We start from the raw sequence: 24255 nt of genomic DNA, 5'->3' as shown, positions 1-24255 counted from the left end.
CAGGGTCTTATAAGGAGACTACGTAAGTGAGGAGGCCTGAATTTTAGGCAATGTCTCCTCCTTGAAAGAAGTTAGAGTGAAAGTGTCCAGGCCCAATGCTCGGCACAGAGCAGGCATACAAAATTTAAGATATTATTGAAGAGCTCTGCACCCAGCCGGTTCCTGTGCATATGAGGTCCTAAACAGATCTTTCTTAGATACTGCTAACTGACCCATGACTTGTCCCATCTTAGAGAACAGGTTCTAATGAAAGTTTTGCTGTCCAACCAAGAATGACACAGGATTCCAATAAGGTTTTATCATTTTAATTGACTTTAATGATTATTGCTCATCTGCAAGGATTAATATTGCATTCATTAAAAATCATTCAATACAAAATAAACTTGTTCCTCCCAAGCTGCTCTCCACATGCTCCCTCTGATGCCAGACATTTTCCCACAGTGTCCTTTGTTACATGGCTTGACAGAGACGGAGCCCTTACCTAGTACTCCTATGGACACAATAATAGGTATGGGAGCAGGGGGCAGGCCAGCGGGCAGCAGGACCTGGGCCCCTTCCCTCTAGCAGAGCTGACACGATGGATACCACTGTTGGCCAGGTTACCTCCCCTAAAGGATGTGCTGTTCTGATTGGATAGTTAAATGCCCTGGGGTAAAGGGCTTGAACCGTTAGCATCTACAGAGAAGAAAGCATGGTTACACTGGCAAGGAGTGGGAAGGGGCTGGTTAGGGAAAAACAGGAAAGGGGAAAAAGTTTTGGCAAGATCACTGTCCCCTGCTAGGAAGTCACAGGGTGAAAGCTTTCCTTTCTTATATTTCTGCTTTTAATTAATGTCTGTCTCTCTGAACAATGGCAAAAGGGAAATGAAAATTTCTAGTATCTAGCATTAATGCCTGACCCAACTTTGAAGGATCACCAGCTAGAACAAGCTGAGGAATTAGCATCCTGGATAATTATACACTTAAAGCTCACGAGCATAAAGCTCATCTGACCATGCAGAAACGCTGGTAAGCAGGGTGCATGGCATGGGAATATACTCTCTGATCTCTGAGAGAGCCTCTCTGGGGATTCTTTCAGAGCGTGAGCCAGGACATACTGATTACTTTCTCTATGCACAAACTGCCCTTTAAGATCTCAGTTCAAAAACTTTCTGTGACATGTGTCAATCAAAAGTGGTACTGCTTCTGTAAAACTAATGTTATATGGGGCCCAAAGTCCCAGACAAGTTATATGGAGCTAATTTCCCTCATCCTGACCCAATTTATCTCTCCTCCTCCCATCCACCATCTACCTCCCTTTAAGTACTTTAAATTGCAGAAGCACAGCTGATTAGAAATTTGCTCTTAAAGGATAAATCCTAAAGATAGAGCTCAGTGCTGTATACTGAGTAATGGCTCAAGAAATTTGCTTTCAGCACAAGCTGATGGGGCAGAGATGGGTTGATAAAATTTGCTGTTATGACCCCAGTTCACTGATGCTATAAACTATGGACTAGAAAAAGAGGGATCATCAGAGTTTGAGATCAGCATTTCTCTAGACTCAACTCTGCACTTTTAGCTCCAAAGGTTCAAAAGATAAACTGATAACAACAAACCACTCAAGCAGCTCCTCAGTATTAAAACTAAACATTTTTCTTACTAAAAAACAAAAAAATAAAAACCAAACAAATAACAAAAAACAAAAAAACAAAAACAAACCAAACAAAAAAAACAAACCACAAAAAAAACCCAAAACCAAAAAACACAAAACCCAATAGAAATAAATGCTAGGGGACGAAAATTCAACTTAATAGAGTACAATCTGGTTAAAAACTTGGAAAATGAGAGGGTCTGGTGGGAGTGGAGGAAGGGCTGTACTAAATCCAAGTGGGCCTACCGGATCTTAACAAGCAACATTCACTAGTACACATCTCTGAACCAAACATACCACCTTTATACAGGAAACAGGGCTTGGAACATCTAGGGGAAATTAACATGCACCACCTACATCTAACCTACCTGCCTGGTAGGTACCATCCCTGCTCCTCTGAAGAAGTGAAAGAGCACTGATTTCAGCAGCTAAGAAATGGGCTCTTTTAAGGCAATTTAGACATTGCAGATTGTTCCACATAGAAGGTACCTTAGCATTTCCTGTTAATAAGGTACCCAATTAAGACTATAAAGTCCCCAGAAATGGTAAAGAAAGAATCACTTTTCTGGGCTGGGGGAGTAAAATCCTTCTTTAGTGACTAGGGTGAGAAACCTTAAATCTCAGTTTCATCTAAAGAGCCACGAAGCAAGTTCCTGTGTAGTCTGCAGAACTTGGATAATGAGATGAAAAAACAAGAAAGAAATTATAGGGGAGAAAAAAAAATCAAGAGGAAAGGATTAAGAAGAAAATAAAGGTTATCTTAAAAAATATTTCTTTTAGAGTTGTGTGGTTCATGTGCACTGGTCCTTGGTAATATGGTCCGTTAGTATCTGTAAAGAAAGAGATTGACTGGTTAGTATTTGTGTCTTCCATATGAGAGTTCCAAGAGAAGAATCAGAAACAGAGAACACTGTCCAGGGTCCTTCCCCTGCCCAGGCCAGGGATTCCTGTGGTAACTCCCCAGGGATTTTCTCTCCCCGCACTTCTAAAGGGTTTCCAACAATGCCATCTCCAGCTTTATCTCCTGCTCTCTAATAACATGTCAGTGGTTTTCAACCCTGACAATACATTAGAATAATCTAAGTTTTACAAAATAAGCCTGGGCCCCATTCTAGACTAACTCTATTAGAATCTCTGGGGGGTAGGCTCAAGCTCCAAAATCTTAGAAAATGCTGACTTCTTTATATCTACTACTAGATATACAATTTCTCTGTTTACCTTGTTAGTGTGGTGCAGAGTTCTTGTACTCTTCAAAATTAGCTATGTCACTATTTAAGAAATCTGGCTAGCCTGCGGCTTAATACTGGGGAGAAGAGCTTTTCACTTACTTTCCCCCAAGTTACCTGTAATAATTGGGTTTGAATGGCCCATTTTTGTTGAGTCCCAGATATTTTGCTTGGTCATCTGTCAGCTCCGTCAGGTGGGCATCAAATGATGGCAGATGCAAGCTGGCAACGTACTCATCTAGGAAGAACAAAGTGGCAGCGGAGCAGACTCCGTTTCAAATATGCCTCTCAGGGCATAACCTCCCGCTATTTTCACCTGAAGCTTTTTGGGAGAGAGGACAAGGCTTGGAATAACTCTGAAAGAATCTAACTCAGAATATTTGCTTAATTAAAATAACCCTAAAAGTTGCCTTTAAGGAATTTCTCTCAGTACACCCAGAGTGCATTTAGAAAGCCATATACTAGGGTGACAAAATGGGGTGACTTGTACTTCCCCATTCTTCTCTGGCAAAGCTTCTGGGTTCACCTCAACGGCAAACATACCATGCACTATTCTCATCTTCGTGCAGCAACTTCCTTAGCTGGATTATAGTCAAATTATGAATCAAAGTGGACACCAGTAAGGTCAAAAGAGTTATTTAAGTCACAACATTTACTTAGGGTAAGACCCATAAAGGCCTCAAATCTTAGGACCATGGATTTCTAAGGCAGCTGGCACAAATGTATTAGTCTTCCATAGATAAGCTTCCTGGGTTCTTACCTTTATGAATATGAATTAAAAACAAAAAACCAAGACCAAAAATCAATCTGAGGTAAGCTGTTGGAGAGGACAAGAGCAAGAAGTTTTTTAGCTTTAAGAGGACAGGTGTTTGGGCTGACCAATGAAAAGGGAGGTTGGTACCATATTCAGAAAGGCAAAGAACTAAAAAGATGATGCATTATGTCACATGAACACAACACAGCTGACCCCTGGATTGAGAGAAGATTGTATATCTCAAAGAAGATGGACAATAAAACCTACATTTGTTTCTGTTTCTCTCATTTTGGTCCCAGGCTGTAATCAGTGGTAGTAAGTTTATTAAACTTCATAAAGCTACTCAGAATAAGAGCATCTACCCTAAACCATTGTGCTAAAGCACCTTTACTCATTAGCTGTAATTCTTACTATAATTTTGCAATGTATGTAGTATTATTCTCACTTTACTGATAAAGAAACTGAGGCTCCTGGAAATCAGAACTTGTCCGGAGGCCCAAACACCACTAAGTGCTAGACCAGGGATTAGAATCCTGGCTCTAAATCCGATGCTTTTTAAGATACTCATTTTGCCAAATCACGCAACAGTCTGGGGATCAGTATAGGTTCCTACCGTTTTCACTCACCCATTTTCTTAGGAAGCAAATATACATCCTGCTTGTATCGTCCCTCAGGCGCATTATAGAGCTCTATCAGTGCCAAAGCCTAATGTGGGAAAAGAGGGTCAGAAAACACAAAAACACTTCTTAGGGACATTAAAAAACAAAAACAAAAACAACTTAGATTTACCAGGGTCTTGGGGTAAATACTTAGTGATCTACCACAGTGACATCAGCCAGGGCTTGGACTGTAATAACGGCAGCACACACCATAGGAGGGTTTATCGGTGCCTTTGTTTAGTTCCCAACAAAAGAACAGACTAAGTACAACTGAGCTGGAACACTATATTCTCAATTAAAACAGCCAACTCAAAGAAACACAAACACTGACCCTGTCTGACTAACGATGACTTTCTATATTTGAGAAAGCCTAAATCTTGACAACTTGTAATCTGCAGAAAACAGGCTGATAAGAACACAGGCGGGCACGCTCTCATGGAGCTCTGATCTAGGCCCAGCTCCACTCATCTCAGTACAGGCTAAGCCGGCATCTTGTCACATACCTGTGTTGTAGCTGTGATGGAAAGAACAAAGGTGGGAACTGTGGAGCAGCTCAGATTGAGCAGACGACCCTGCAAAGTTGAAACAGAGCCCTGGTATGAGTTGTGTTATCCCTCTGTCATGTCATGCAAGTCATGCAAATGCGGGAAAATACTTTATACCTCTCTAGACTCAGTTGGTGGAAGAAGAATTACAGTTCCAAATCAGGACTCTAGGTTTTATCTTATTTTCTGCGAGTCCAACTGAGTCTGACAAACTGAAGAATCAGTTGTGGTCAGGAAACAGTATGTTACTTAGTAAAAAGTAGATATTTTTTGAGTGATCTATTTTGGGGACCAGACTATTTGAGAAATGCGCCTCTATTCAAAGACAGAGTTCAGGGAAACATAGGCCGAATATGTTTACCCTGCGGCCCCCCCCCGCTGGCTCTAACCACATTGCTTGTGCTGTACTGCCCGGACCCTTCTGTGTGTGCACCTCTGCCAGAAGGACGACGCGTTTGCCATCTGGCCAGATCACATGATCCACCTGAGAACGTACTCGCTCCCATGTCAGCTCCGGAGTGCGGAGGCTGGTCTGAAAGGAAGAGAGTGCAGTTGACTGGCTATAATGGAAGGAAAAGAAAAAAAGGTCTAGCAACAAAATCAATGGAAGAAGCCTTACCACATCAATTTCCGTATTTGAGTGTCCCATATTGCATACGATACAACTGTTTTTCATGCGATCCAAATGCTCCCGTGTCACTACATTCTTATTTCCTAAAAGTAGAGGAGTGGCTGAGGAAACAGATCCTGGGGCGGGGAGAGATACTGACTGGCTTTCAGTTAGAACATGGGAGAGAAGTTTGCTGGCACTAAAGAGCATGTATACACTGTGAGGAAAGAAGTGTGCGTTGCATAACAGCTCTTTAGGCTCAGTTATTTGGTTTTAAGATCAAGCAGTATAAAGAGCCATGAAGGAAAAAGGCTCTTTGCTGTGGAAACTACGTTAAGGTTCTGATAGCTTACACTAGTTCTCAGATTTTTACACAGAATACAGGTCTTACCTACTTTACATAAAAGTCAATTAGATCATTTTTAAGATTGAACGTCAGAGTTAATACTCCTCCATGTATAACAAAGCACTGATACTTACCTGTGCAAGTTATTACAACATCAACTTGCCGGATGACTTCATTTAGCTTTACCACCCTGAACCCATCCATGCTGGAAGAAAAGGAAGGAACACTATGAGCAAAAGCAAGGAGGCAGTGGACAGAGGCTGGTCACAAAATGAGACAATTAAATGCCTTTCTAAAGTTAGATCCAGCGTTACCTCACTGGAATGATGAGTGATAAGCTGTGCTAAACTATATACACTGGCCTCTTCAGACTCCTCAAGACTCCATCCATGAAGGGAAAATACCAAAAAACTCTATGAGTGCCCTATGAGTACAACGGAGAGAACAGAACAATCCTAGCCTTCTCCTCTGAGAAATTTCTCCAAGGAATGGTTCATACAATCAACCAAATTCTCAGAACCATAAAGTACCTGAAGTGAATCAAATGGTATTACTGCTGTTCTTACCAGGCCTGCAGAGCACAGATAGGGTCAATTTCTGTGATATAGACAATTGCTCCGAGGGCCTTGAGAGCAGCACAGCAGCCCTTTCCCACCTGCAGAGCATAAGAAAGAAATCAGATCCATTATGGCATGGGTATTTGGGCAGGTAGGCTCTCTGGGAGATGGGAATTCGCCCCCCTGAAACCATCAATCATCTAGCAAGTCCTTGCAAAAATGCTCCAATCCAAGCAGAGGAGAAACAGATTATGTTGTGACCCTTAGAGAAGTGATTTAGCAGACATTTCATAGCAAGGGCAGGAGCCTGGGATAGTAAAAGAGATATAGGAAATAACCATCAGGGAAACAAGACCAAGGAAGAGCAATTGTAACCTCTAGTTTCTTATTTCAGGAGAACCTGGTAACTGTCACTTGAGAAGCATCTAACTCAAGGACAGCCTAGCAGCTCAGAAACTTCTGTGGGTCACTGCTTATGACAATAAATAAAATCTCTTGTCGTCTATTCTAGTTTAGAGATAATCAACTATATGGCACTTCAGATTCTACCCTTCACTCCACTGTGTTACCTGTGGGGCCGAAATGCTACATATTTACTTTAATTAAATCTCATAAAAGGTTACTGTTACAACTGGCAGCAACCGATGCCAACATTCTATACCATAAGACAAAGTAGTGAAATGTGAAAACTCCATTCTATATGTCACTACTCATAAATCTGAATAAAGGACTTCTGCTACTATTTTGAGACACTATCTAAAACATATTTTAAACCCTGCATCAGTGACTCTACACTGACAGCACAAGTCTCCTTCACTCAACATATCTAATAAGTCTATGAAAACGCAGACACAGAGGTCCAGCTACTTACCTCACCATAGCCACACACCACCACTTGTTTCCCACCAAACATTACATCTGTGGTCCTCTTCAGGCTGTGGAAACAGACAAGGGCTCAACTCAAACATTATTAGCTCAAACACAGTCCCTCGGAAAATTAAAAGTGTGGAGCATTGCCCCATAAGAACTTCAACTTGAAGCTGGCTGGGCTCAGTATGAGATGGAACCCCTCTTATAAACTTTTAAAGCCACAGGAAGACCAGGGGACAAAACTGGAGTGATAACAGTATAACCCAACTAACACTGTAAATAACCCAACCCAAATTGACCCCCTATAAATTTGAATAATTATACGTTTCAACCTACCCATCCAAAATGGATTCTCGGCAGCAGTATAAGTTATCAAACTTCTGTTTGGTAACAGAATCATTGACGTTCATGGCTGGAACACAGAGTTTCCCAGCTTTGGAGAGCTGATATAGCCTAAAGGGAGAAGAAAGCCACAAAAACAAACAAAAACAAAGTTAGCTGGTAAAACACAGTAATTGGCAAAGTCTGCCTAATTCTCCTCAAGCTCTATGCTGCCCTCCCTAGTCTTACTTATTGCCCAATAATATTAGTAAACAAGGTAATTCCTTGTTATCCCTCCTGACTTTTTTTCATGTTCTCTTTCCCAACATCCACCTTCCCCACCCCTCCTTTTTTTGGAAGGAAAAAAACAACCTTTTAATTGAAGAAATTTACTTCTGTTTCACAAAAGGGGATATATTTCCTTAGACCAGCATTTTCTCAATCTTTAAAAAAACCCATGCCTACTTCTGATAAAGATTATCAATGATTCTGATATGGTTCCGTGTGTGCATGTGTGTGTGTGTTTGTTTAAGCATGTGCTAGGTACCCCAAATGAGAAACACTCCCTCAGATATTTTTTAGGTATTCCAACAAGCAAATAATATTTTGCCCAGTTTTATTTTTTGTAATGTGTATAACATATTGTTTGACAATAGATTTTTTCCTTATTTCAAATGTAAAATTATAATCCAAAATTGAATACAGTTTTTCAAGCTATACTCGCTTCCTACCTCCCAACACTGAGAATCACAGTGGAATAAATGGGAGAGAAAATGTCTGAACTAGAATCTGAAATAACCTCCTTTCAGGGTCTCCTTGATTTTTCAAAGGTAAAAAACTCAAAAGTTTTCTCTAATGACAACACTCCCATTTAGTTACAGGTCTGAAACACAGCCCCAAAGCCTAAAAGAGACCAGAAGAGTCTGCTGAGGCAAGGACACAAGGGGCAGCTACTCCAGAATCTGTTACCTGTGAACACCAGTCACGCTCTCTTCCACAATGCCTCGGATCTTCTTAAACACGTTTGGATACTTCTTATAAACCCAGTGGGTTAAGTCTCCCCCATCATCCAGGATCTATAGAACAGCCAGAAGACGTCTATGGGCATTCAGGCTGCTAGAGCTGGGGGGAACTTTGAACCCACTTTCTGCACTAGTAAGAGAGCCCTGTATGTTTTGGAGGAGCACTCCTCAGAGCTCCTTAGAGCAGGTTTAGACAGTGGAAACACAGTCAAACTTGTTGGTGTATAATGGTTAAAAGGATTCCTAAGTTTGTTCTAGGCTACGATGAAGAGTAGTAGGCTAATCACAGACTCATTTTTAGTCTAGAGCCCTGAAATATAGCCCCTTGGAACGCCAAAGGAGAGCTGGGGCAGGAAGGAAAGAAATCAGAATTCTACTCCAAAAAGGTACCATCTCATTTTCTTCTATTTCATTCTGCTGTGTTTGAGCCACATGTGTTCAGTTGGTCTTACCCTTCCCCCACCTTTCCATTCAGTACTCAGACCCATTCTGAATAGGTATCAAGCTAACCATTTTGGCAACGAAGTAAGTAAGACCAAACATCCAAAAACATATTTAGGGAACCATGCTTTGCGGGAAAAAAGGAAAGAAATCCATTGTCAAAAGTGCAGGATGAATATGCATTATTACCATGTTGGCTTGCCACCCATCCATGTTCACACAGCGGTCAATACACCACCAGAAGTCATCCTCTGACTCGCCCTTCCAAGCAAACACTGCAACTCCTGTAGAGATGGAAATACATCAGCTGATTCTTCCTTTGGGGACTGTTCTATACCCACATCACTCTCTGAGATCCAGGTGACGAGACAAAGGCTACAGAAATTATGCCGGAAAGGAAACAGCTTAAGAAGGGCAAAAAGTCAAAAGAGCATCTTTAGTACAGAAATTAGTTAAGGATTTAAGGGATTTTTGTTTTTAAAAGTATTTTAGAATCTTAAAATGTTATTCTCTTTGGTCAATTTTAGACACAGAACTTTCTTCTAAGGAGATAAAATGAAGTGGGAACCAAAACAAAGTTATTTACTACAACATTATTTATATTAGCAAATATCTTGAAACAACCTAAATGACCAATATTAGGAAAACAGTGAAGTAAAATCACACGGCCATGTGACTATTATAAATGATGCTGTCAAAGTTTTCAGTGACATGGAAACTACTTCTGAAAATGTTATATTTAGGTTATAAAATTGTATATATACTGAGACTTATTTCATTCCTGTAAAAAGTGAAAAGAAAAATGGAAAAATATGTCAAATATTATCTCTGTGTAGCAGCAGGATTTTAGGTTTTTTTGGGGGGAACCTCTTAAATTTTCTGCAATAAACATCAGAAAAGAGCAAACAAGAAAAACAAAAGTACTATACAGTTGCTTTCTGAGGATTACAAGAAAATGGGGGAACCTTAAAGAAACTTCAGAGTGATTTTCCTTTGAACATTTTAACGATAAAAATTGTTTTTATGTTTAATTGAACTCATAAGTAATTCATGTATTTTCAATGCAATATTGAATACCACATTATCTAATGAACTATCAAATAGAAGGTACCTCTTACTTGTGTTCTCTCAAAAATGATGAGACTTCTGTGAAAGGAGACCAGCTGAGCTCATACTCATATAGCTCATATAGTTTAAAATTCTTTCTCCTTCATTTAACATTAGAATTGAGCATTTCCCCATATGTTAGATTCTCTGACTATATTCCAGTCATTTAAAACAACCTTTGTAAAGAATATTCCAAAGTATTCCATTATGGATATAGACCTTTATTATCCATTTCCTTCCTGTTGACATTTTTATTACCCTCTGCATTTTATAGCCCTAGACATACAGGACACTGCAAAGATAATTCTGATATGCAAAAATTACGTTTAGATCATTATTTTGAGGCAAAGTCGGTGAATAAAGCTGAACTTACCAGCCTCAGCCAGTGCTGCAGCCACTTCATTCTGAGTTGAGTAGATGTTGCAGGCAGACCAGCGACACTGAGCCCCCAGGGCACAGAGTGTCTCAATCAACACCTATGTAGATGTATAGGAAGACAGGGTGAGACAGAGGAGGGCCAGACAGGAGTGGCAATTAAGAGAACAATACCCAGCAACTCAGCAGCAACAGGTGCTACACTGGGAAGTCACAAAAGGGTGCAATCCACTAGTTAGTACACTGGAATCTAACTTTACCTCCCCCCCAAAAATGGTCCCAAAAGTCTTAATAACATATTTATAACAATCATATTTTTGCAAATCTAGATCTCCTAAGTCAGGTTTGTTAAAAGTAGGTTATACCTATACAATCAAAGTAGAAGACCTCATTATTGTGTACCTGGGAGGTTCCACCTAATAGTTAGCATTTGGAGGTTAGATAGGGAAGGAAATGCATCAGAAGTCCATCACTTTTCTCCCAACAAACTCACCGCTGTCTGGGCTGTGATGTGTGTACAGCCCACTATTTTAGCACCAGCCAAGGGCTTCTCCCCCTGAGCACGTTTCCTGAGTGAAATCAGAGCAGACATGTCTGTGAAAGAACAGAGGATTTGAGCTAGGTCTGCGCTAGCGATATCATTAATTCCTGCCCCAACAACATCTAGGGCTGATCTGGATCTGGTGAGATATGGTGAGGTAAGGCAGAAAAACTCTAAGCATATATATATATATACTTTTTTCCCAGCTGTGCCACGCGGCTTACAGAATTTCAGTTCCCTGACCAGGAATTGAGCCTGGATCCTTGGCAGTGAGAGCTCTGACTCCTAACCACTGGACCACCAGGGAATTCCCTCTAAGCATATTTGATGCCTGGCAGCTTCAAATGCAGAACAACAGCGGGGAGCTGTCATCTAATCACTTGGAATTTCTCTCTTCCTCCAGTGTTTCAGGCTTATATGTAGAGGGCTGATATGTAGTCAAATTCTCAAATGTGATCAAAATGGAAGGTGTCATCACTCATTTGGGAGAAGAGGTAAGTAGTTATGGCATTGGCTGATGGATTCCTATATACTACAATCATCAGACCAGGAAGAAAGACTTTACATCAGCAGAAGCCACATGCTTCTGTTTTTATATGCTGTCTAATCCTATTCTGTCAGTTTGTTTGAGTTCTGTACTCCCGCTCAATATAGAACATGCCTTCAATGTGAAAGCAACAAGAGTAAAGAGACATTATTGGGATGGGGCTGGGCAGAGAAAACCAAGACTGAACTGACTGTCAGTCATTTTTACTCTTGCTCCAGCAGAGGGTGCTCAGGACAAAGACCCAAAGAAACCCTAGGTCACCACCATTCTTAGCTGAAAACCCTCCCACACTTGCTGCTTCTGGGAAATCTGGGTCTCTGAGATTGGCAGCTATGGTAGGATCCTGCAGAACTAACCACCATGTACTGATTCAGGACTTGCTGACTCCACAAGCAGATCTCTGAATACGGTGTCATGGGGGAGGAAAAGAGAAACTACTCTGTGTAATTACCACATGCGGAGAACAGGAAGCAGCAGGGAGAACAAGAACAAGAATCCTGAGGCTCAAGCTCCAACAGAGATCTGTTTATACAAAAGTCCAGGATCCTGGAGTTTCCCAGGAGACCTTCACGTTAGCTTTCAAGCCTTAAGTCGTTTGTGCATCCTGACGACCAGCAAGTGGGTTGCTTCTGGTCCCCTACCCACTCCCTTTCTTTACCTTGCTCTGCAATCTCAATCTCCCGGCGTCCAAATTCTGCCTGCTTGATGTTCTTCACACAGAAATTGCTGCTGCCCTTGGAGTTGGTTTGCTGCTTTTCTCGGGGGGAAACCTCATCATCAGAGCTATCTGTGTAGGACGCAGCTAGAGCCAAGAAAGAAAGAAACGAGGAAAGAAAAACCTCAATGGCCCCAACTCCACAGAGTGCAGGCCCCAAGGGACTCTCATTTAAGTTAAGCAAGCACTCGTAATTGGAGCCACCTTCTACGTCACTCTCCGTCCTGCTCCTCCAGGGTCTAGGAAACTGTATCAATGAAACTTTGTAGATCTTTCAGTGCTATGGCCCTTTTACCCACCCTGATGACTTTGCCATTAGTGCCTGTGAGAAGGAGCTATTGATCTCAAACCTGCACCAGCTCAAGAGAATCCCTCAAAATAGCGGCACTTGGTCTCAACCAGGACTGCAACCAGACAAGGCAAAAATGGAATAACTAAGGAATGTTATCTCTATAGATCACTAGTTTTCAAACATAAGTATCTAATGCATCTATCAGAATCACATGGAAGGTCTGCTGAAACACAGATGGCTAGGCCCCACCACCAGAAATTCCCATTCAGTGGGTCTCAGATGGGACCCGAGAATTAGCATTTCTAACAATTTCCCAAGTGTTGCTGATATTGCTGTTTAGAAGATCATACTTTGAGAATGTAATGTAAAAGGATAAAAACAATACGACAATCTTATAAAATCTTATAAAGAGATTTTACACTAGGTCATGCTAAGGAACACAGAAATGACACAAAAGATGAGCAGCTCTGATTCTATTGCCAGCCCTGAGATCACTCAAGATGTTCGACTTTAAAAAGCAGCTGCACAAAAAGCCAAAAATGTCCTTTCAGATAGATATGCAGGAGGATATATAATAATCACTCATCTCTGAAATCACTTTTTTTCTCCCTCACTGAATATTTTTCTGATCACCGTCCCTGCCCGTGTACCAAGTCTCTCACTAACTTCCACATGCACATCCTCCTCTGTCCAGCTAACACAAATACTACTAAAGGTTATTTATTCACTAGGACAATTTAACTCTATCACTAAGCTTTTAAAAATGCTCTAATAGGTCCCCATAAAACATGGTCATCAAGATCTTTAAAGACTGCCTAAAGCTTTCATCACTCATCCCAACTTTCTTTCTCTTTTAACTCAATCTTTCAAATTTTTTTTTCTTTGCTATAATTAGCCTGCTTGTCACCTATCACTTTTTGTATCTGTCTCACTCCAAAACACCTTTTCATTTATGACAGCCATTATATTTGGAACCTCTTCTTGCACACATACCTACAGTAAGTCTGCATCTTCATTTATTTCCGTATTTAACCCCGTTTACCACCATCTGTACTTGTCTGCCTATCTTGTCCGTAATGGGTTATCAGTGGCACAGGGCAGAGAATACATTTTTAAAAAGTTACTTTGTGTACTTTTTTTTTTTTTTTTTTACAGTTCTTGTACCTCAAGCTCAGTCCTTAATGTTAATACAATGCAAACAAGATTCTGGCAAAAAAAAATAAATGGCTTTTGGTATCAATTCCTTTGCTGACATTCATAGCAATCTATGACCTTGGGCAAGCCTTTTAATCTTTTAACAATGTTTCCTCAGTTGAACAATGAGGGTGTTGGATTAGATGCCCTGTTTCCTCCAGTACTCACACTAAGATTCTATATCCTTTTCCATGTTAATTTTCTAATACCCCTTTGAGAAGGGCACAATTCAAAGCAGAAAAAAAAAAACTTATATAGGGTTAAGATTGGAGAGGAGAACTAAAAAGAAACAGCTGGAGCCACATTAGTTGGCTTTCCCACTCCAGAGGTTAACAAGGGAGGATACTTCAACATAAAGGGTAACCTAGTAAATAAAAAGAGCCAAATACCGGGGATATGTGTATAAAAACAGATGATTGAACCTGGTGTACCCCCCCCCAAAAAAAATAAAAAATAAAAAAAAAAAAAGATTTAAAATGCAAAAAAAAAAAAGAGCCAAATACTAATTTTTATTGTGATAATTCAAGCTAAGGCAAGAAAGAAAAATAGGTGGCACAGTATAGCTTAAACAAAGAAATCAGAAATTATGCTTCCAAAGTACACCTCTTTTTCAAGGCCAGTTCTGTCAGCCAAAATACCACTGATTCTCTCCTTTGTCAATGTGCGTGGATAAACGTGGGAATGGGAACCGGCCCAGTACCACCAACCAGGCACTGGCCACAGACCACACACAGAGACCATCAGGGGAGGAGAGTCTCAAGATGACAAAAGCTTCTCCAGCTACAGGCCTGGCTGAGAACATTCACACCGCCCAACCACTAGTTATCAGCCTTCAGCACAAAGATGGGCAGTCCTGACATGAGGTATTTTCAGATCCTAGAGAAGTGAAGAGAACTGGGTAGAGCACTAGCTCAAGGCTCTGGAATAGGGAAGAGAGATCAGAGAGAACAGGAAGTTCACACCTACCTGAACTGTAGCTGTCAGTGGAGGACTGAGAAATAGAGCGAGACAATGATCGTCGGCCAGTCTTGGTGGGGAATTTGGTGAACTCCTGCATGTCATCAGCAAACTGGATTTGCTATAAGAGGAAGACAAAAAGTTGAAACTTACAAGGGTTCTATGAAATGTTTCATTTTTAAAGGCCATAGGCTGCCTCCCCTAAGAGCTAATATTATCATGTGGCTCCTACTAAGCCAGCAATTCTTCCACCAGAAATGAGGGTGGCAGAGGCTATCCTCTGACTCCTCCCAAAATGCCAATTACTCTCTTCCCAATGGTTTCAGCAGAATTTTGGGGGGCGAGGGGGAGGAGAGAGAGAAAGCTTAAGACCCAACTTTGTTTAGCATTTGTCTAATTTCACAGGTCTTCCTTTCCACATTTCATAAGGTTTTCTTTCCTCTTATAACCTTGACACATTAAACTCTTTACCCTTGCTCCCAACTCTATCAAAAAACAGGCATCATCTCTTAGGGCTTCTGCTTATTTTTTATTTCGGAATATTCTCTTGTAGCACATTCTTATCCTTAAGTTAGCAACAGTCTTGTTTTTTGAAAGAATTATGAAAAGATGCCTTAAATGGTGATGGGCATTGGGGTGCCAATAGTCAGAGTCCAATCATATATCTATCCTTCACAAAGCCAATGGAATACCTCCAGAACCTTCCATATTCGGTAAAATACCAGAATATTCTAATAAAAATTTAAATACACACACACACACCCCATAGTAAATTCCAACTAATTAGGACTAATTTGAAGGAGAAAATAATGACTTGGTAAATTCTATATGAAAACATTCCTTAAATGAAATGAAGCAAAGATAGATAACTGTTGAAGGATACTTGGAAGACTGGCTTTAATAAATAGCAAATAGCTTACAATTAACATTATTTATAGATAAATTAATAAGTGTTTCTAAAGTATAGGAAGACACTTCTATTAAATGCTTTAAACCTTCCTCCTGAATTCCTGTTTAAACTCTGATGAACCCTTTCTTTGAATTATAAAATAAACCTCAACCTCCCTGAAAAATAGAACAGTCTGAGAATCTGAATCAAGCTTCTCCTCACAGTCTGACTGGATCTGAAAATGTTCCCATGGAGAATTCATTAAGCTAAGTTTTCAGCAAATAATATCTGGAAATATAACCTATTACAGATTAAAATCTTCTCTTCATAATGCTAGCAACCTGGTTATAAGCATTTTGAAGCCAGGAATAGTAAACTGCCTATTAGCTACAGCTGTTAAACGTTCCCCTCCTTTGTCATATGCACCCTCCAGCTAGGGTAGCATCTGGTGGCAGTATAAGAATCAGACTTAAATGTGCAGCCTAGGCACAGGCAGCTAATATGAACATTAATATGAATATTACTGAATTAGTAGGATTCTACAGGTAGTGAAGCAGTAATCAAGGGAACACAGACTTTTGTTTTTACAACAAGAATCAAAGCAGAGAATACTGATGTCATAGATTATAAGAAAAACTTCAGTGTACTTTCACTTTAAACCCACCTTGGCTCAACATCCAACTGGGCATTTTTTCTTTAGGTTACTTTGTGAAATAGAGAGGAGGCAGAGTCCACAGACTGTTTTTTTTTTTTTTTTTTTTAAGTCTAAAGACAGATCCCAAAGGCATGGAAGGGAAAGAGAGCTACATATCCTGGCATCTAGACCAGGGTCTTGCATATAGAAAGCGTTCATTAATTACTTGTAGAATGAGTGAATCTTTCAAATTTCTTTCTTCTATAAGATCAATTGAATTCAAAAATAAATAAGTAAATAATAAAACTCAAGTTAAACCACATACACTACACCTGAACTTGATTAACAAGTATCTTTGTATATCTGAAGAAGCAGCTTTTTTAGTTTAGGGGCTAAAACTTTAAATAGCTTAAATGTCAAAAACCCAACTGCTTTTCAAAACCAAACCAAACCAAACCAAACCAAACCAAACCAAACCATTCCAAACCAAAACCACTTACTGAAGTGGTCACAAGTCAGCATCTGCCCTTCTAGATAGGATTTCCCACTGCATGTTCACATGACTTCTGCAGTCAGCAAAGCTAGATTTACTGAAGGGATTAATCCAGGACCAAGGTAATGACTTTCAACCCAATATGCAGTTCTCTCAGTGGCAGAAAAAACACAGTCAAGAGACCATCAACACTGTTTAATGCTTCTGGCATAGGCAGCCTATTCGGAAGCTGCTCTCCTCTAATGGCTCTTACAATTCCTTCCCCTCTTCATTTCCTTCCCCCAAAGGTTCTGGTTATATTCCTAGATACCACCTACATGGGGGTGGAAGGGTAGGGGAGAGAAATGCAATAACATTTGTACTTTTTTAAAAATAAAAAATATAGAGAGCCTGCTGTGTCAAGATAGAAATGTATTTCTTTAGCAACCTCAGAACTAATAGTCATAATCCCACCTTGTAGGATGGGATTAGGCTTTAGTAGCCTAAAGCTTAGCAAAATCTTTCCCATCTAAAAATATGAGACTGTTGCAAGCAGCTTACTAATCACTGCAGCACCTCATCTCTCAAATAATGGATATGGTCCATATTTGAAGTGGGCAGAAAGTTAACTCAGGCCATGACATACATGGGTTGCTGTCTATTCTCGCAGCATTTTGATAATCTCAATGTTTATAAATAAGATGATTCAGCTACACAAAGATGCATGATAACCCTGTCTTCTCTCCTACCCCGAACTACTTGCAAAAAAGAATCTATATCAACTGCTGCTCTGAAATGCAGCTTCTCTGCTATAGTTTCCACCAGGCCTGCTAGCTCTACTGGCTGTCTTCAGAGCCAGTAGCTCTGTCTTCTCCCTGGTGAAGTACCTTCTGAAGTGTTGTTCATCTTCACAATGTAAATACAGGCAGTGTTGCCAAAAGCAATTTATAGATACCACAAGTTTTCTCTCTAGTGAAACCAGATCTCAATAACAGCATTCTAATTGGGTGGGACTCTGCATTTAAGCTAGACATGGTCATTTAGTTGAAAACAAAATACAAAAAATGACTACTAAATTGTTCTATTTACATTACTTTCTACTTATGATTTCTTCCAATCATTATTAAGTCTTAACTGTTATGCTTTCGTGTTTCTTCAAATCTAGACCTGTAAAGAATACCATGTCTAAATAAGATGCAGGATGGGGATGAGGGGGAAGGAAAAGAAAATAGTTGAAGTCCAGAAAGGATCTGAAAATCAAAAAGTCCTATGTTAAAGAACTATTCTGTGTTTCGATACTCACCATTCCATAAACAGACTCACCCACAACAACACACAAGTATCCTATTTTCCTTTTTTGGCTGCACCACACAGCTTTGCAGGATCTTCGTTCCCTGACCAGGGACTGAACCCGGGCCCAGAGCAGTGAAAAGTCCAAGTCCTAACCACTGGACTTCCAGGGAATTCCCACCAGTGTTCTATTCTTGAACTAATATCAATCACATCTGAGAAAGGTTAGAATATCAGACTGACCCATTCTCCAAATAGCACATCCAAATACAGAAGTCTACTTGCTGTGTCTTAACATCTCAATTAAATGTCAGGCCAACTTTACATGCTAACTATTTTAGAGTATCTTTTAAAATAGCTTGGTGGGTACAATGGTTGAGTCTTCTGTGTGATACCGAGAATGGTAAAGAAAACTCTACTGAAGAAACAATTTGGGGTACGGTACATCTACCACCTAGTGCTAAGTCTAGTGACAGAGTGAGCTAAAAGAATTGCTCTACAGAACTAAGCAAGAAAAAGGAATCATAGGCAATCAAAAACAATTATAAGACTCCAGAGAAGAAAAACAGTTGTATACTATGTGTTTAGTTGATCTTAATTGATATTTTTTACCATTAGAGCTGAGAAGTTTACTTCCACAAACACATGGTCTATCTACTCAGATGTTTAAATAGCTTAGTTACACTTCCTTCCCAGGTCCCACCCAATTTTGCCTTCTACTGCTAAATCAGAGGATTAACAGCCACCAGAATTCCGCTGACACTACGGCCAATGCCAACGGAGGGTGGTCAGGATCATACTGAGTATCACATTCTTTTAGTCGATACATCTAGTAGGCACCAACTAAGTACTCAGTGCTATTCCAGGAAAGATCTATGGAAGGAAATATGGTCCCTTTCAATCTGTAGATGTGTTCTGACCTATGGTATAATAACACAAATAGCTCTAGTCATAGAATTTTACTGCTTCTTTAAGAACATGCTAGATACTTCGCAGCCTTATCTGGATATTGTTTAATTTAGGCCCCCAAAAATCAGAGGTTAGGCTAGACATCTTACTAAACCTGTTATTTCACATGCCTATCTAACAGTTTTTAATTTCCTCAGAAAGGTTTCTTCCCAAGGGTGAAGAACTAGGCCCAAAGGTAAACAGCAATTATTTGGAAAACAAATCACTAAGAAAGCATAGCTTGGAAGTGAATAGAGGGCTCAGTCTTCCTTACTGCTGAGGATTATTTGAAGGGCCAATATCCCTTTCCTGGCACACCACTGGTTTTCTGAGACATTTTCAAATTTACATAATGTCCCACTGTCTCTAGCATATTATATGTGCAATCTTTTCTGTTTAGAAATTATGGTCAGCACATCTCTTAGTTAACACTTAGCAACTGAGCAAAAAGGTGACTATTAGAAGCTAGAAATTTTAACCAAGTCAATTATTAAGCAGTGTGCTAGAACACTTTCCAGGATTCCTACCACATCTCTTCTAATCCCTTTTTCACACATCTTCTGGCTAATTTATTCTTTCTTCTACAGATTCTACTCTCACCTGCTATTTTTTTCAGACGAAAAGAAGAGAGTATGGCTGTCAACATAAAAAGGTCTAAGACCTGTTCTTGATACTTACCACTGATCAGTCTGATTCCCATTTCAGATGAATCCAAAGAAACAGTTATCAATAAACACCATTTCTTGATACAAGAACTATTTCAGACTTTCAATTAGGCAAAAGAAATTTCCCAAAGATGAAGGGCATCCCTTTCTCAACTCGAGGCCCTCAGGTACACCACCAGAAAACAACTCATCTAAAGGGAACCAATCTCAGGCCACAGAGTCAAATCCAGAGCCACCTCCACTCACTTCTTCTATTCCCTGGTGCAGAAACCAGTCTTCTGAGACTCAGCAAGTTTTGGCTGCTCACTGTCCTTCCCTGTCTCAAGTTTCTTAAGTTCTCAGTTTCCCCAGATGGGGCCTGAGTTTCTAGAGGGAGGGGGTAGGCAAGCTGACTAATCACAGCACACATCTCCCTCCCCCACCCTATCCGGCTCTGTGTCTCAACAGTAACAGGATTCCCCCCCCCCCCCCCCCCACACACACACACACAGAGCTAGAATCCAACTCCACAGTCAGAAGAAACACTCCTTTCAAAACAGGACCCAACCTGATCTTTCTTCAATGTTGGTGGGAGCAAGGGGTGAGGCAACACCAGGGCCCACGCTGCTGAGTCACTTAAGTGGTGAGGAAATAACATGAAACTTGAAAAACACTGCCAAAGAGTGGTTTTACCCTTATCAGCTACTCCCCCTCTCTTCATGTCAGACAGCACACTTCACTGGCTTTCCATTATCTCCTAAAGTGCTCTAGTGAAAATGAGTGATCTAGGCTTCCAGCTGCCAGGAGAGGTAAAACTGAGGTTTAAAAAACGGCAACAGTAAGGAGGAAAGGCTTCCTAATCTATTGAAAACCACAAATTACAGCAGAACATAACGAGCATCCAGACTATGTTTCAAAGCCTATTTAGCTATCTACCTGTCCAACTGCCAGTCCCTCCTTTCCTCATCCTCAATCCGTCTACCAATATTATATGAAAACATGACAGTCATTCTTCTTTTTATCCTGACATTGAATTATCATTAGGTTAACTTTTTTTTTTGGGTACAGGTGACTGAAGAAATCTAGGTTCTTGGAACATACCCATGACTTTACTGATACATCAAAGTTCCCCTCACCGCACACCCCAGCACCACTGTTGCACTTCCTATTTATTTTCCCAACTTTATTATGATCATTTTCAACATAAAAAAATTTAAAATAATATAATGAATATTTGTATACCTTCCACCTAGATTGAAGCTTTTCTGGATTTCTTTCTCTATATATATACGTATATACACATACATACTTTCAAATAGTCCTGCAAAAAAACCCCTGCAAATATAAAAATTCATAATAAATTCTTTAGAATGCATCTTCTAACAAAGATATTATCCTACAAAACCACTGTAACATTATAATACTTAAGAACATTAACAATAGTTCTATATCACCAAATATCCCGTCTGTATTCAAATTCATTTAATTTTTCTCAAGTATATCCTTCATAGTTGTAAACCCAACTCTTCCAACCCGGGATGGAATCAAGGTTACTAAATGCATTTGGTTGTTAGGTTTGTTTTTTTATTTAAAATCTTTATTGAATTTGTTACAATATTGCTTCTGTTTTATGTTTTGGTGTTTTTTTGGCCGGGAAGCATGTGGGATATTAGCTCCCTGACCAGGGATCGAACTTTCACCCCCTGCATTGGAAGGCAAAGCCTTAACCACTGGCCCACCGGGGAAGTCCCTGTTACATTCTTAGTCTCTGCTAATCTAGAAGAGTTCTCCTGCTTCCCCACCTCCCCCCACCCCTTGTCATACTGACTTTTCCTCCCAGAGTCTGAGCCAGTTGCCTTATAGAATCTCCCACATTTTGAATTTTTCAGATTGTTTCCTTCCTGTGAACTGGAAGTTCAGTTTTGAGGTTTGATTAGAAAGAGGTTCAAATTTGGCAAGAATATTTCATAGCTGATGTTATATACTTTACTTTGTGGCATATCAGGAGGCACATAAAGTCAGGTTGTTTCATTATTAGAGACACTAACTTGAACCCTTGGTTAAAGTGATTAACATCAGTCTTTGAAGGAATATTTTATCCTTTGCAAGTAAAGGTTAATTTGTGGGGTGATCCTTGTCAGTCTGTGAATGTCCTGTTCCCTAGTGACTTTACCATCTGTTCATAATCCTTGCCTGAGTCAATTATATTGGAGAGGAGGGGGGCTATAGAATCATGATTTCTATCATTCCTTCCACATATATTAGCTGGCATTCTTTGGCAAAGGAAAGCTTTTCTTCTTTCTCTTTCACTCATTTTTTTTACATGTCATTCACATTTTTACTTATCCGATACATTACACTCGATTGCATGAGTGCACTGAATGCTCCAATTGTCCCAAACTGGGCCAGTGGGAGCCTCCCTCAAGCTGACTCTTCTGTTCTTTTGACATGATCCAATTTAAATGATTCCTTTCTTTCTGACATAAGAAGATATACCAGGCTCATCTTCTTCTTTCTCTGCTTCAGATATAGAGTCAGTCATTTCTCTAAGCAGCCCTGATTTCTTTCAAAGGGGAAAGGTATTGAGAAACTAAAATCTGGATATAAGGTCTACCTATTGCTATGAGAGGTGTCAGTGCTTCTAGGTTCTTTTAGTACAGAGAGAAATTAATCTTTTTTTTTTTTACTCATGAGTTCACATTGATACTTCTATTTCAAATTTAACATTACTATTTTTTAAACTTTTAATTTACCCACTTGTATCTCTTTTCTTTTATGGTGACAATCTTGGTCTCTAATAGCAATAAAATATTTACTAATTTGCTTTAGTCTATAATACATATAAAACAATTTCAAAATTACAAGACTAATATTATTAACAATAATCTATGCAGTGAAGTGTCAACATTTCATTGAAGTTCTTTTTGTCCTTATAATATATTTCACAGAGTATGCAGAGTCAAAATACTTTTTTCTGGGTGATTGTATAATCTTCCTGATATGTAGTTAGGTTCATTTGTTTCTGTATATATGCAATTTTAAGGTTTCCTTTTTCTTCTCTTAATTCTATTTTTTGACATATAAAACAAATCTCAAAAATTTAAAGGGTATACTAGAAAAGTCTCATTTCCATTTCTATCCCCCCAACTCGTCCACTCTCCCCAATTTTCATTAGTTTCTGGTTTATCCTTCTTATGTTCATTTTTTGAGGTAGGAAAAGCAAATATATATTTTTCTTATTTTCCCTCTCTTTTCTTACTCAAAGGGTAGAATGCTAAAATATTCTGCACCTCGTTATCTTTTTTTCACTTGGAAATCACTTTGTATTGGTTCACAGAGTACAAGGATCAACAATTCCTGAATGCTGGGAAAGACCAAGCCTGGTTACATGTATATACAAATTTTACATGTTTGTAATAAAAAGTCATTAGCCTTAATTTGTAGTCCTCTTTAAAGCCAATACTGATTTTAAGTGAAGCTCACAAGATGTTAAAAGCGGCAAACCTTACTGCAAAGTATGCTGGGATGTTCTTTAAGATGAAAATTTGTCAACTGCTTACAAATTAGGCAAATCTGTATTCTTCAAACAAATTGCTTTGAGAAGAAAAGTTAACACTAGAAGCAAGTAATCAGTAGACAGTTCTAGAAGGAAGATGGAGTCTGTGGCATCTTGGAAAGGGGCCACATAGATTGAGTAAATGCCATCTGTGTAATTTCTTAGCCTACCAAGTTGGAACAAGATTGGAGTTGTTATAAGAACAATTCTTCCTTCCTTGATCTGAAGTATAGCTTAAATAAAGTTGAAAGCCAATTACATCTTAGAAATTCAAATCCTCTTCACATGTTCACTTGAGTTAGTGAATCCTACCTGTGACACGGCAGAAGAAATACAAATAGCTCCCAATAAGTAGCAGCTGAGTCTACAAGGGTCAACTTTCAGAACCCTAGACTAATACTCAACAAAGGTTAATGAGACTTTTTTTTTCGTCACCATCCACTGCTTCCTATCAAATATAGGCTCAATGGAGGAAAAAGCCATCAAAATTCAATATTAAATAACATAATCTGACTTTAAAGACCTAACATTATATGTAGTAACAGGTATTGTTTCTAAAGATGAGTGGGTCAATAGGACCGTTCAGAATCCATTCTGTAGTTAAACTGGATATTTTCAAGTTCAAAGGACAAGATGAAACCACTTTAAAGATCAGCTGCAGCAAGCTTCAGTTTCCACAGCTCTTAAAAACAAAACACAAAATATTAAGCTTCTAGGAGAGACTAGAGACATAATACATGGACAAGAATCTATCAATGATAATCAGTCACATCTAAAACATAATTGTATTTTTCATTCTAGAGAGGAAGTATTTGCCGTCCTTCTTGACTTTCTAACTTGAGATGTTTATGTTCAATTTTAGACAGACGTCTCAGTATAAAATCATGACATTAGATAGCCTATAAGAAACAAGCTGGTTGAAAGAAATTGTAGGCTGCAACTTCTTTAAAGCTATTGAAAAATAAGAGCTACCTGTGTCCCAGAATGAATTACAACCCCCCTACTTTCTCTGCCTCCCAGACCAGAAGACAAAAGTTTGGATTTTCCTGATCTATGACTTTCTGATTAGCCATTTTCTAATGAGCAGAGTGGACAGATGCACAAGGATAAAGGT

The 24255-nt window shown here is 39.5% G+C and overlaps 1 protein-coding gene across 4 annotated transcripts in view; it reads right to left on the bottom strand.

The window, feature by feature from the left end:
- Positions 1 to 283: 283 nt before the first annotated feature.
- The window catches only part of AHCYL1 (adenosylhomocysteinase like 1), a 39617-nt gene continuing 15645 nt past the window's right edge, over positions 284 to 24255 (bottom strand). For 2 of the 4 annotated variants that reach the window (XM_057728732.1, XM_057728568.1), the window contains exons 2-17: positions 14718 to 14829; positions 12209 to 12352; positions 10956 to 11056; positions 10461 to 10563; positions 9170 to 9264; positions 8487 to 8593; positions 7533 to 7649; positions 7198 to 7261; positions 6336 to 6424; positions 5904 to 5974; positions 5433 to 5527; positions 5247 to 5345; positions 4772 to 4840; positions 4236 to 4314; positions 2973 to 3093; positions 284 to 2459 (exon numbers count right to left, since the gene is read on the bottom strand). In XM_057728732.1, the coding sequence (XP_057584715.1) occupies positions 2453 to 2459; positions 2973 to 3093; positions 4236 to 4314; positions 4772 to 4840; positions 5247 to 5345; positions 5433 to 5527; positions 5904 to 5974; positions 6336 to 6424; positions 7198 to 7261; positions 7533 to 7649; positions 8487 to 8593; positions 9170 to 9264; positions 10461 to 10563; positions 10956 to 11056; positions 12209 to 12352; positions 14718 to 14829 (1473 nt within the window). In that variant the 3' untranslated portion in view covers positions 284 to 2452. Of the gene's footprint in view, positions 2460 to 2968; positions 3094 to 4235; positions 4315 to 4771; positions 4841 to 5246; positions 5346 to 5432; positions 5528 to 5903; positions 5975 to 6335; positions 6425 to 7197; positions 7262 to 7532; positions 7650 to 8486; positions 8594 to 9169; positions 9265 to 10460; positions 10564 to 10955; positions 11057 to 12208; positions 12353 to 14717; positions 14830 to 19619; positions 19711 to 24255 lie in introns of those variants that run through there. The other 2 variants (XM_057728639.1, XM_057728813.1) reach the window with 2 other exon arrangements.

This window comes from Hippopotamus amphibius, chromosome 1 (genome assembly GCF_030028045.1).
Source record: "Hippopotamus amphibius kiboko isolate mHipAmp2 chromosome 1, mHipAmp2.hap2, whole genome shotgun sequence".
NCBI lineage: Eukaryota > Metazoa > Chordata > Mammalia > Artiodactyla > Hippopotamidae > Hippopotamus > Hippopotamus amphibius.
Note: the sequence above shows the minus strand (reverse complement) of the source record. Positions and strands in the feature narration are given on the sequence as shown.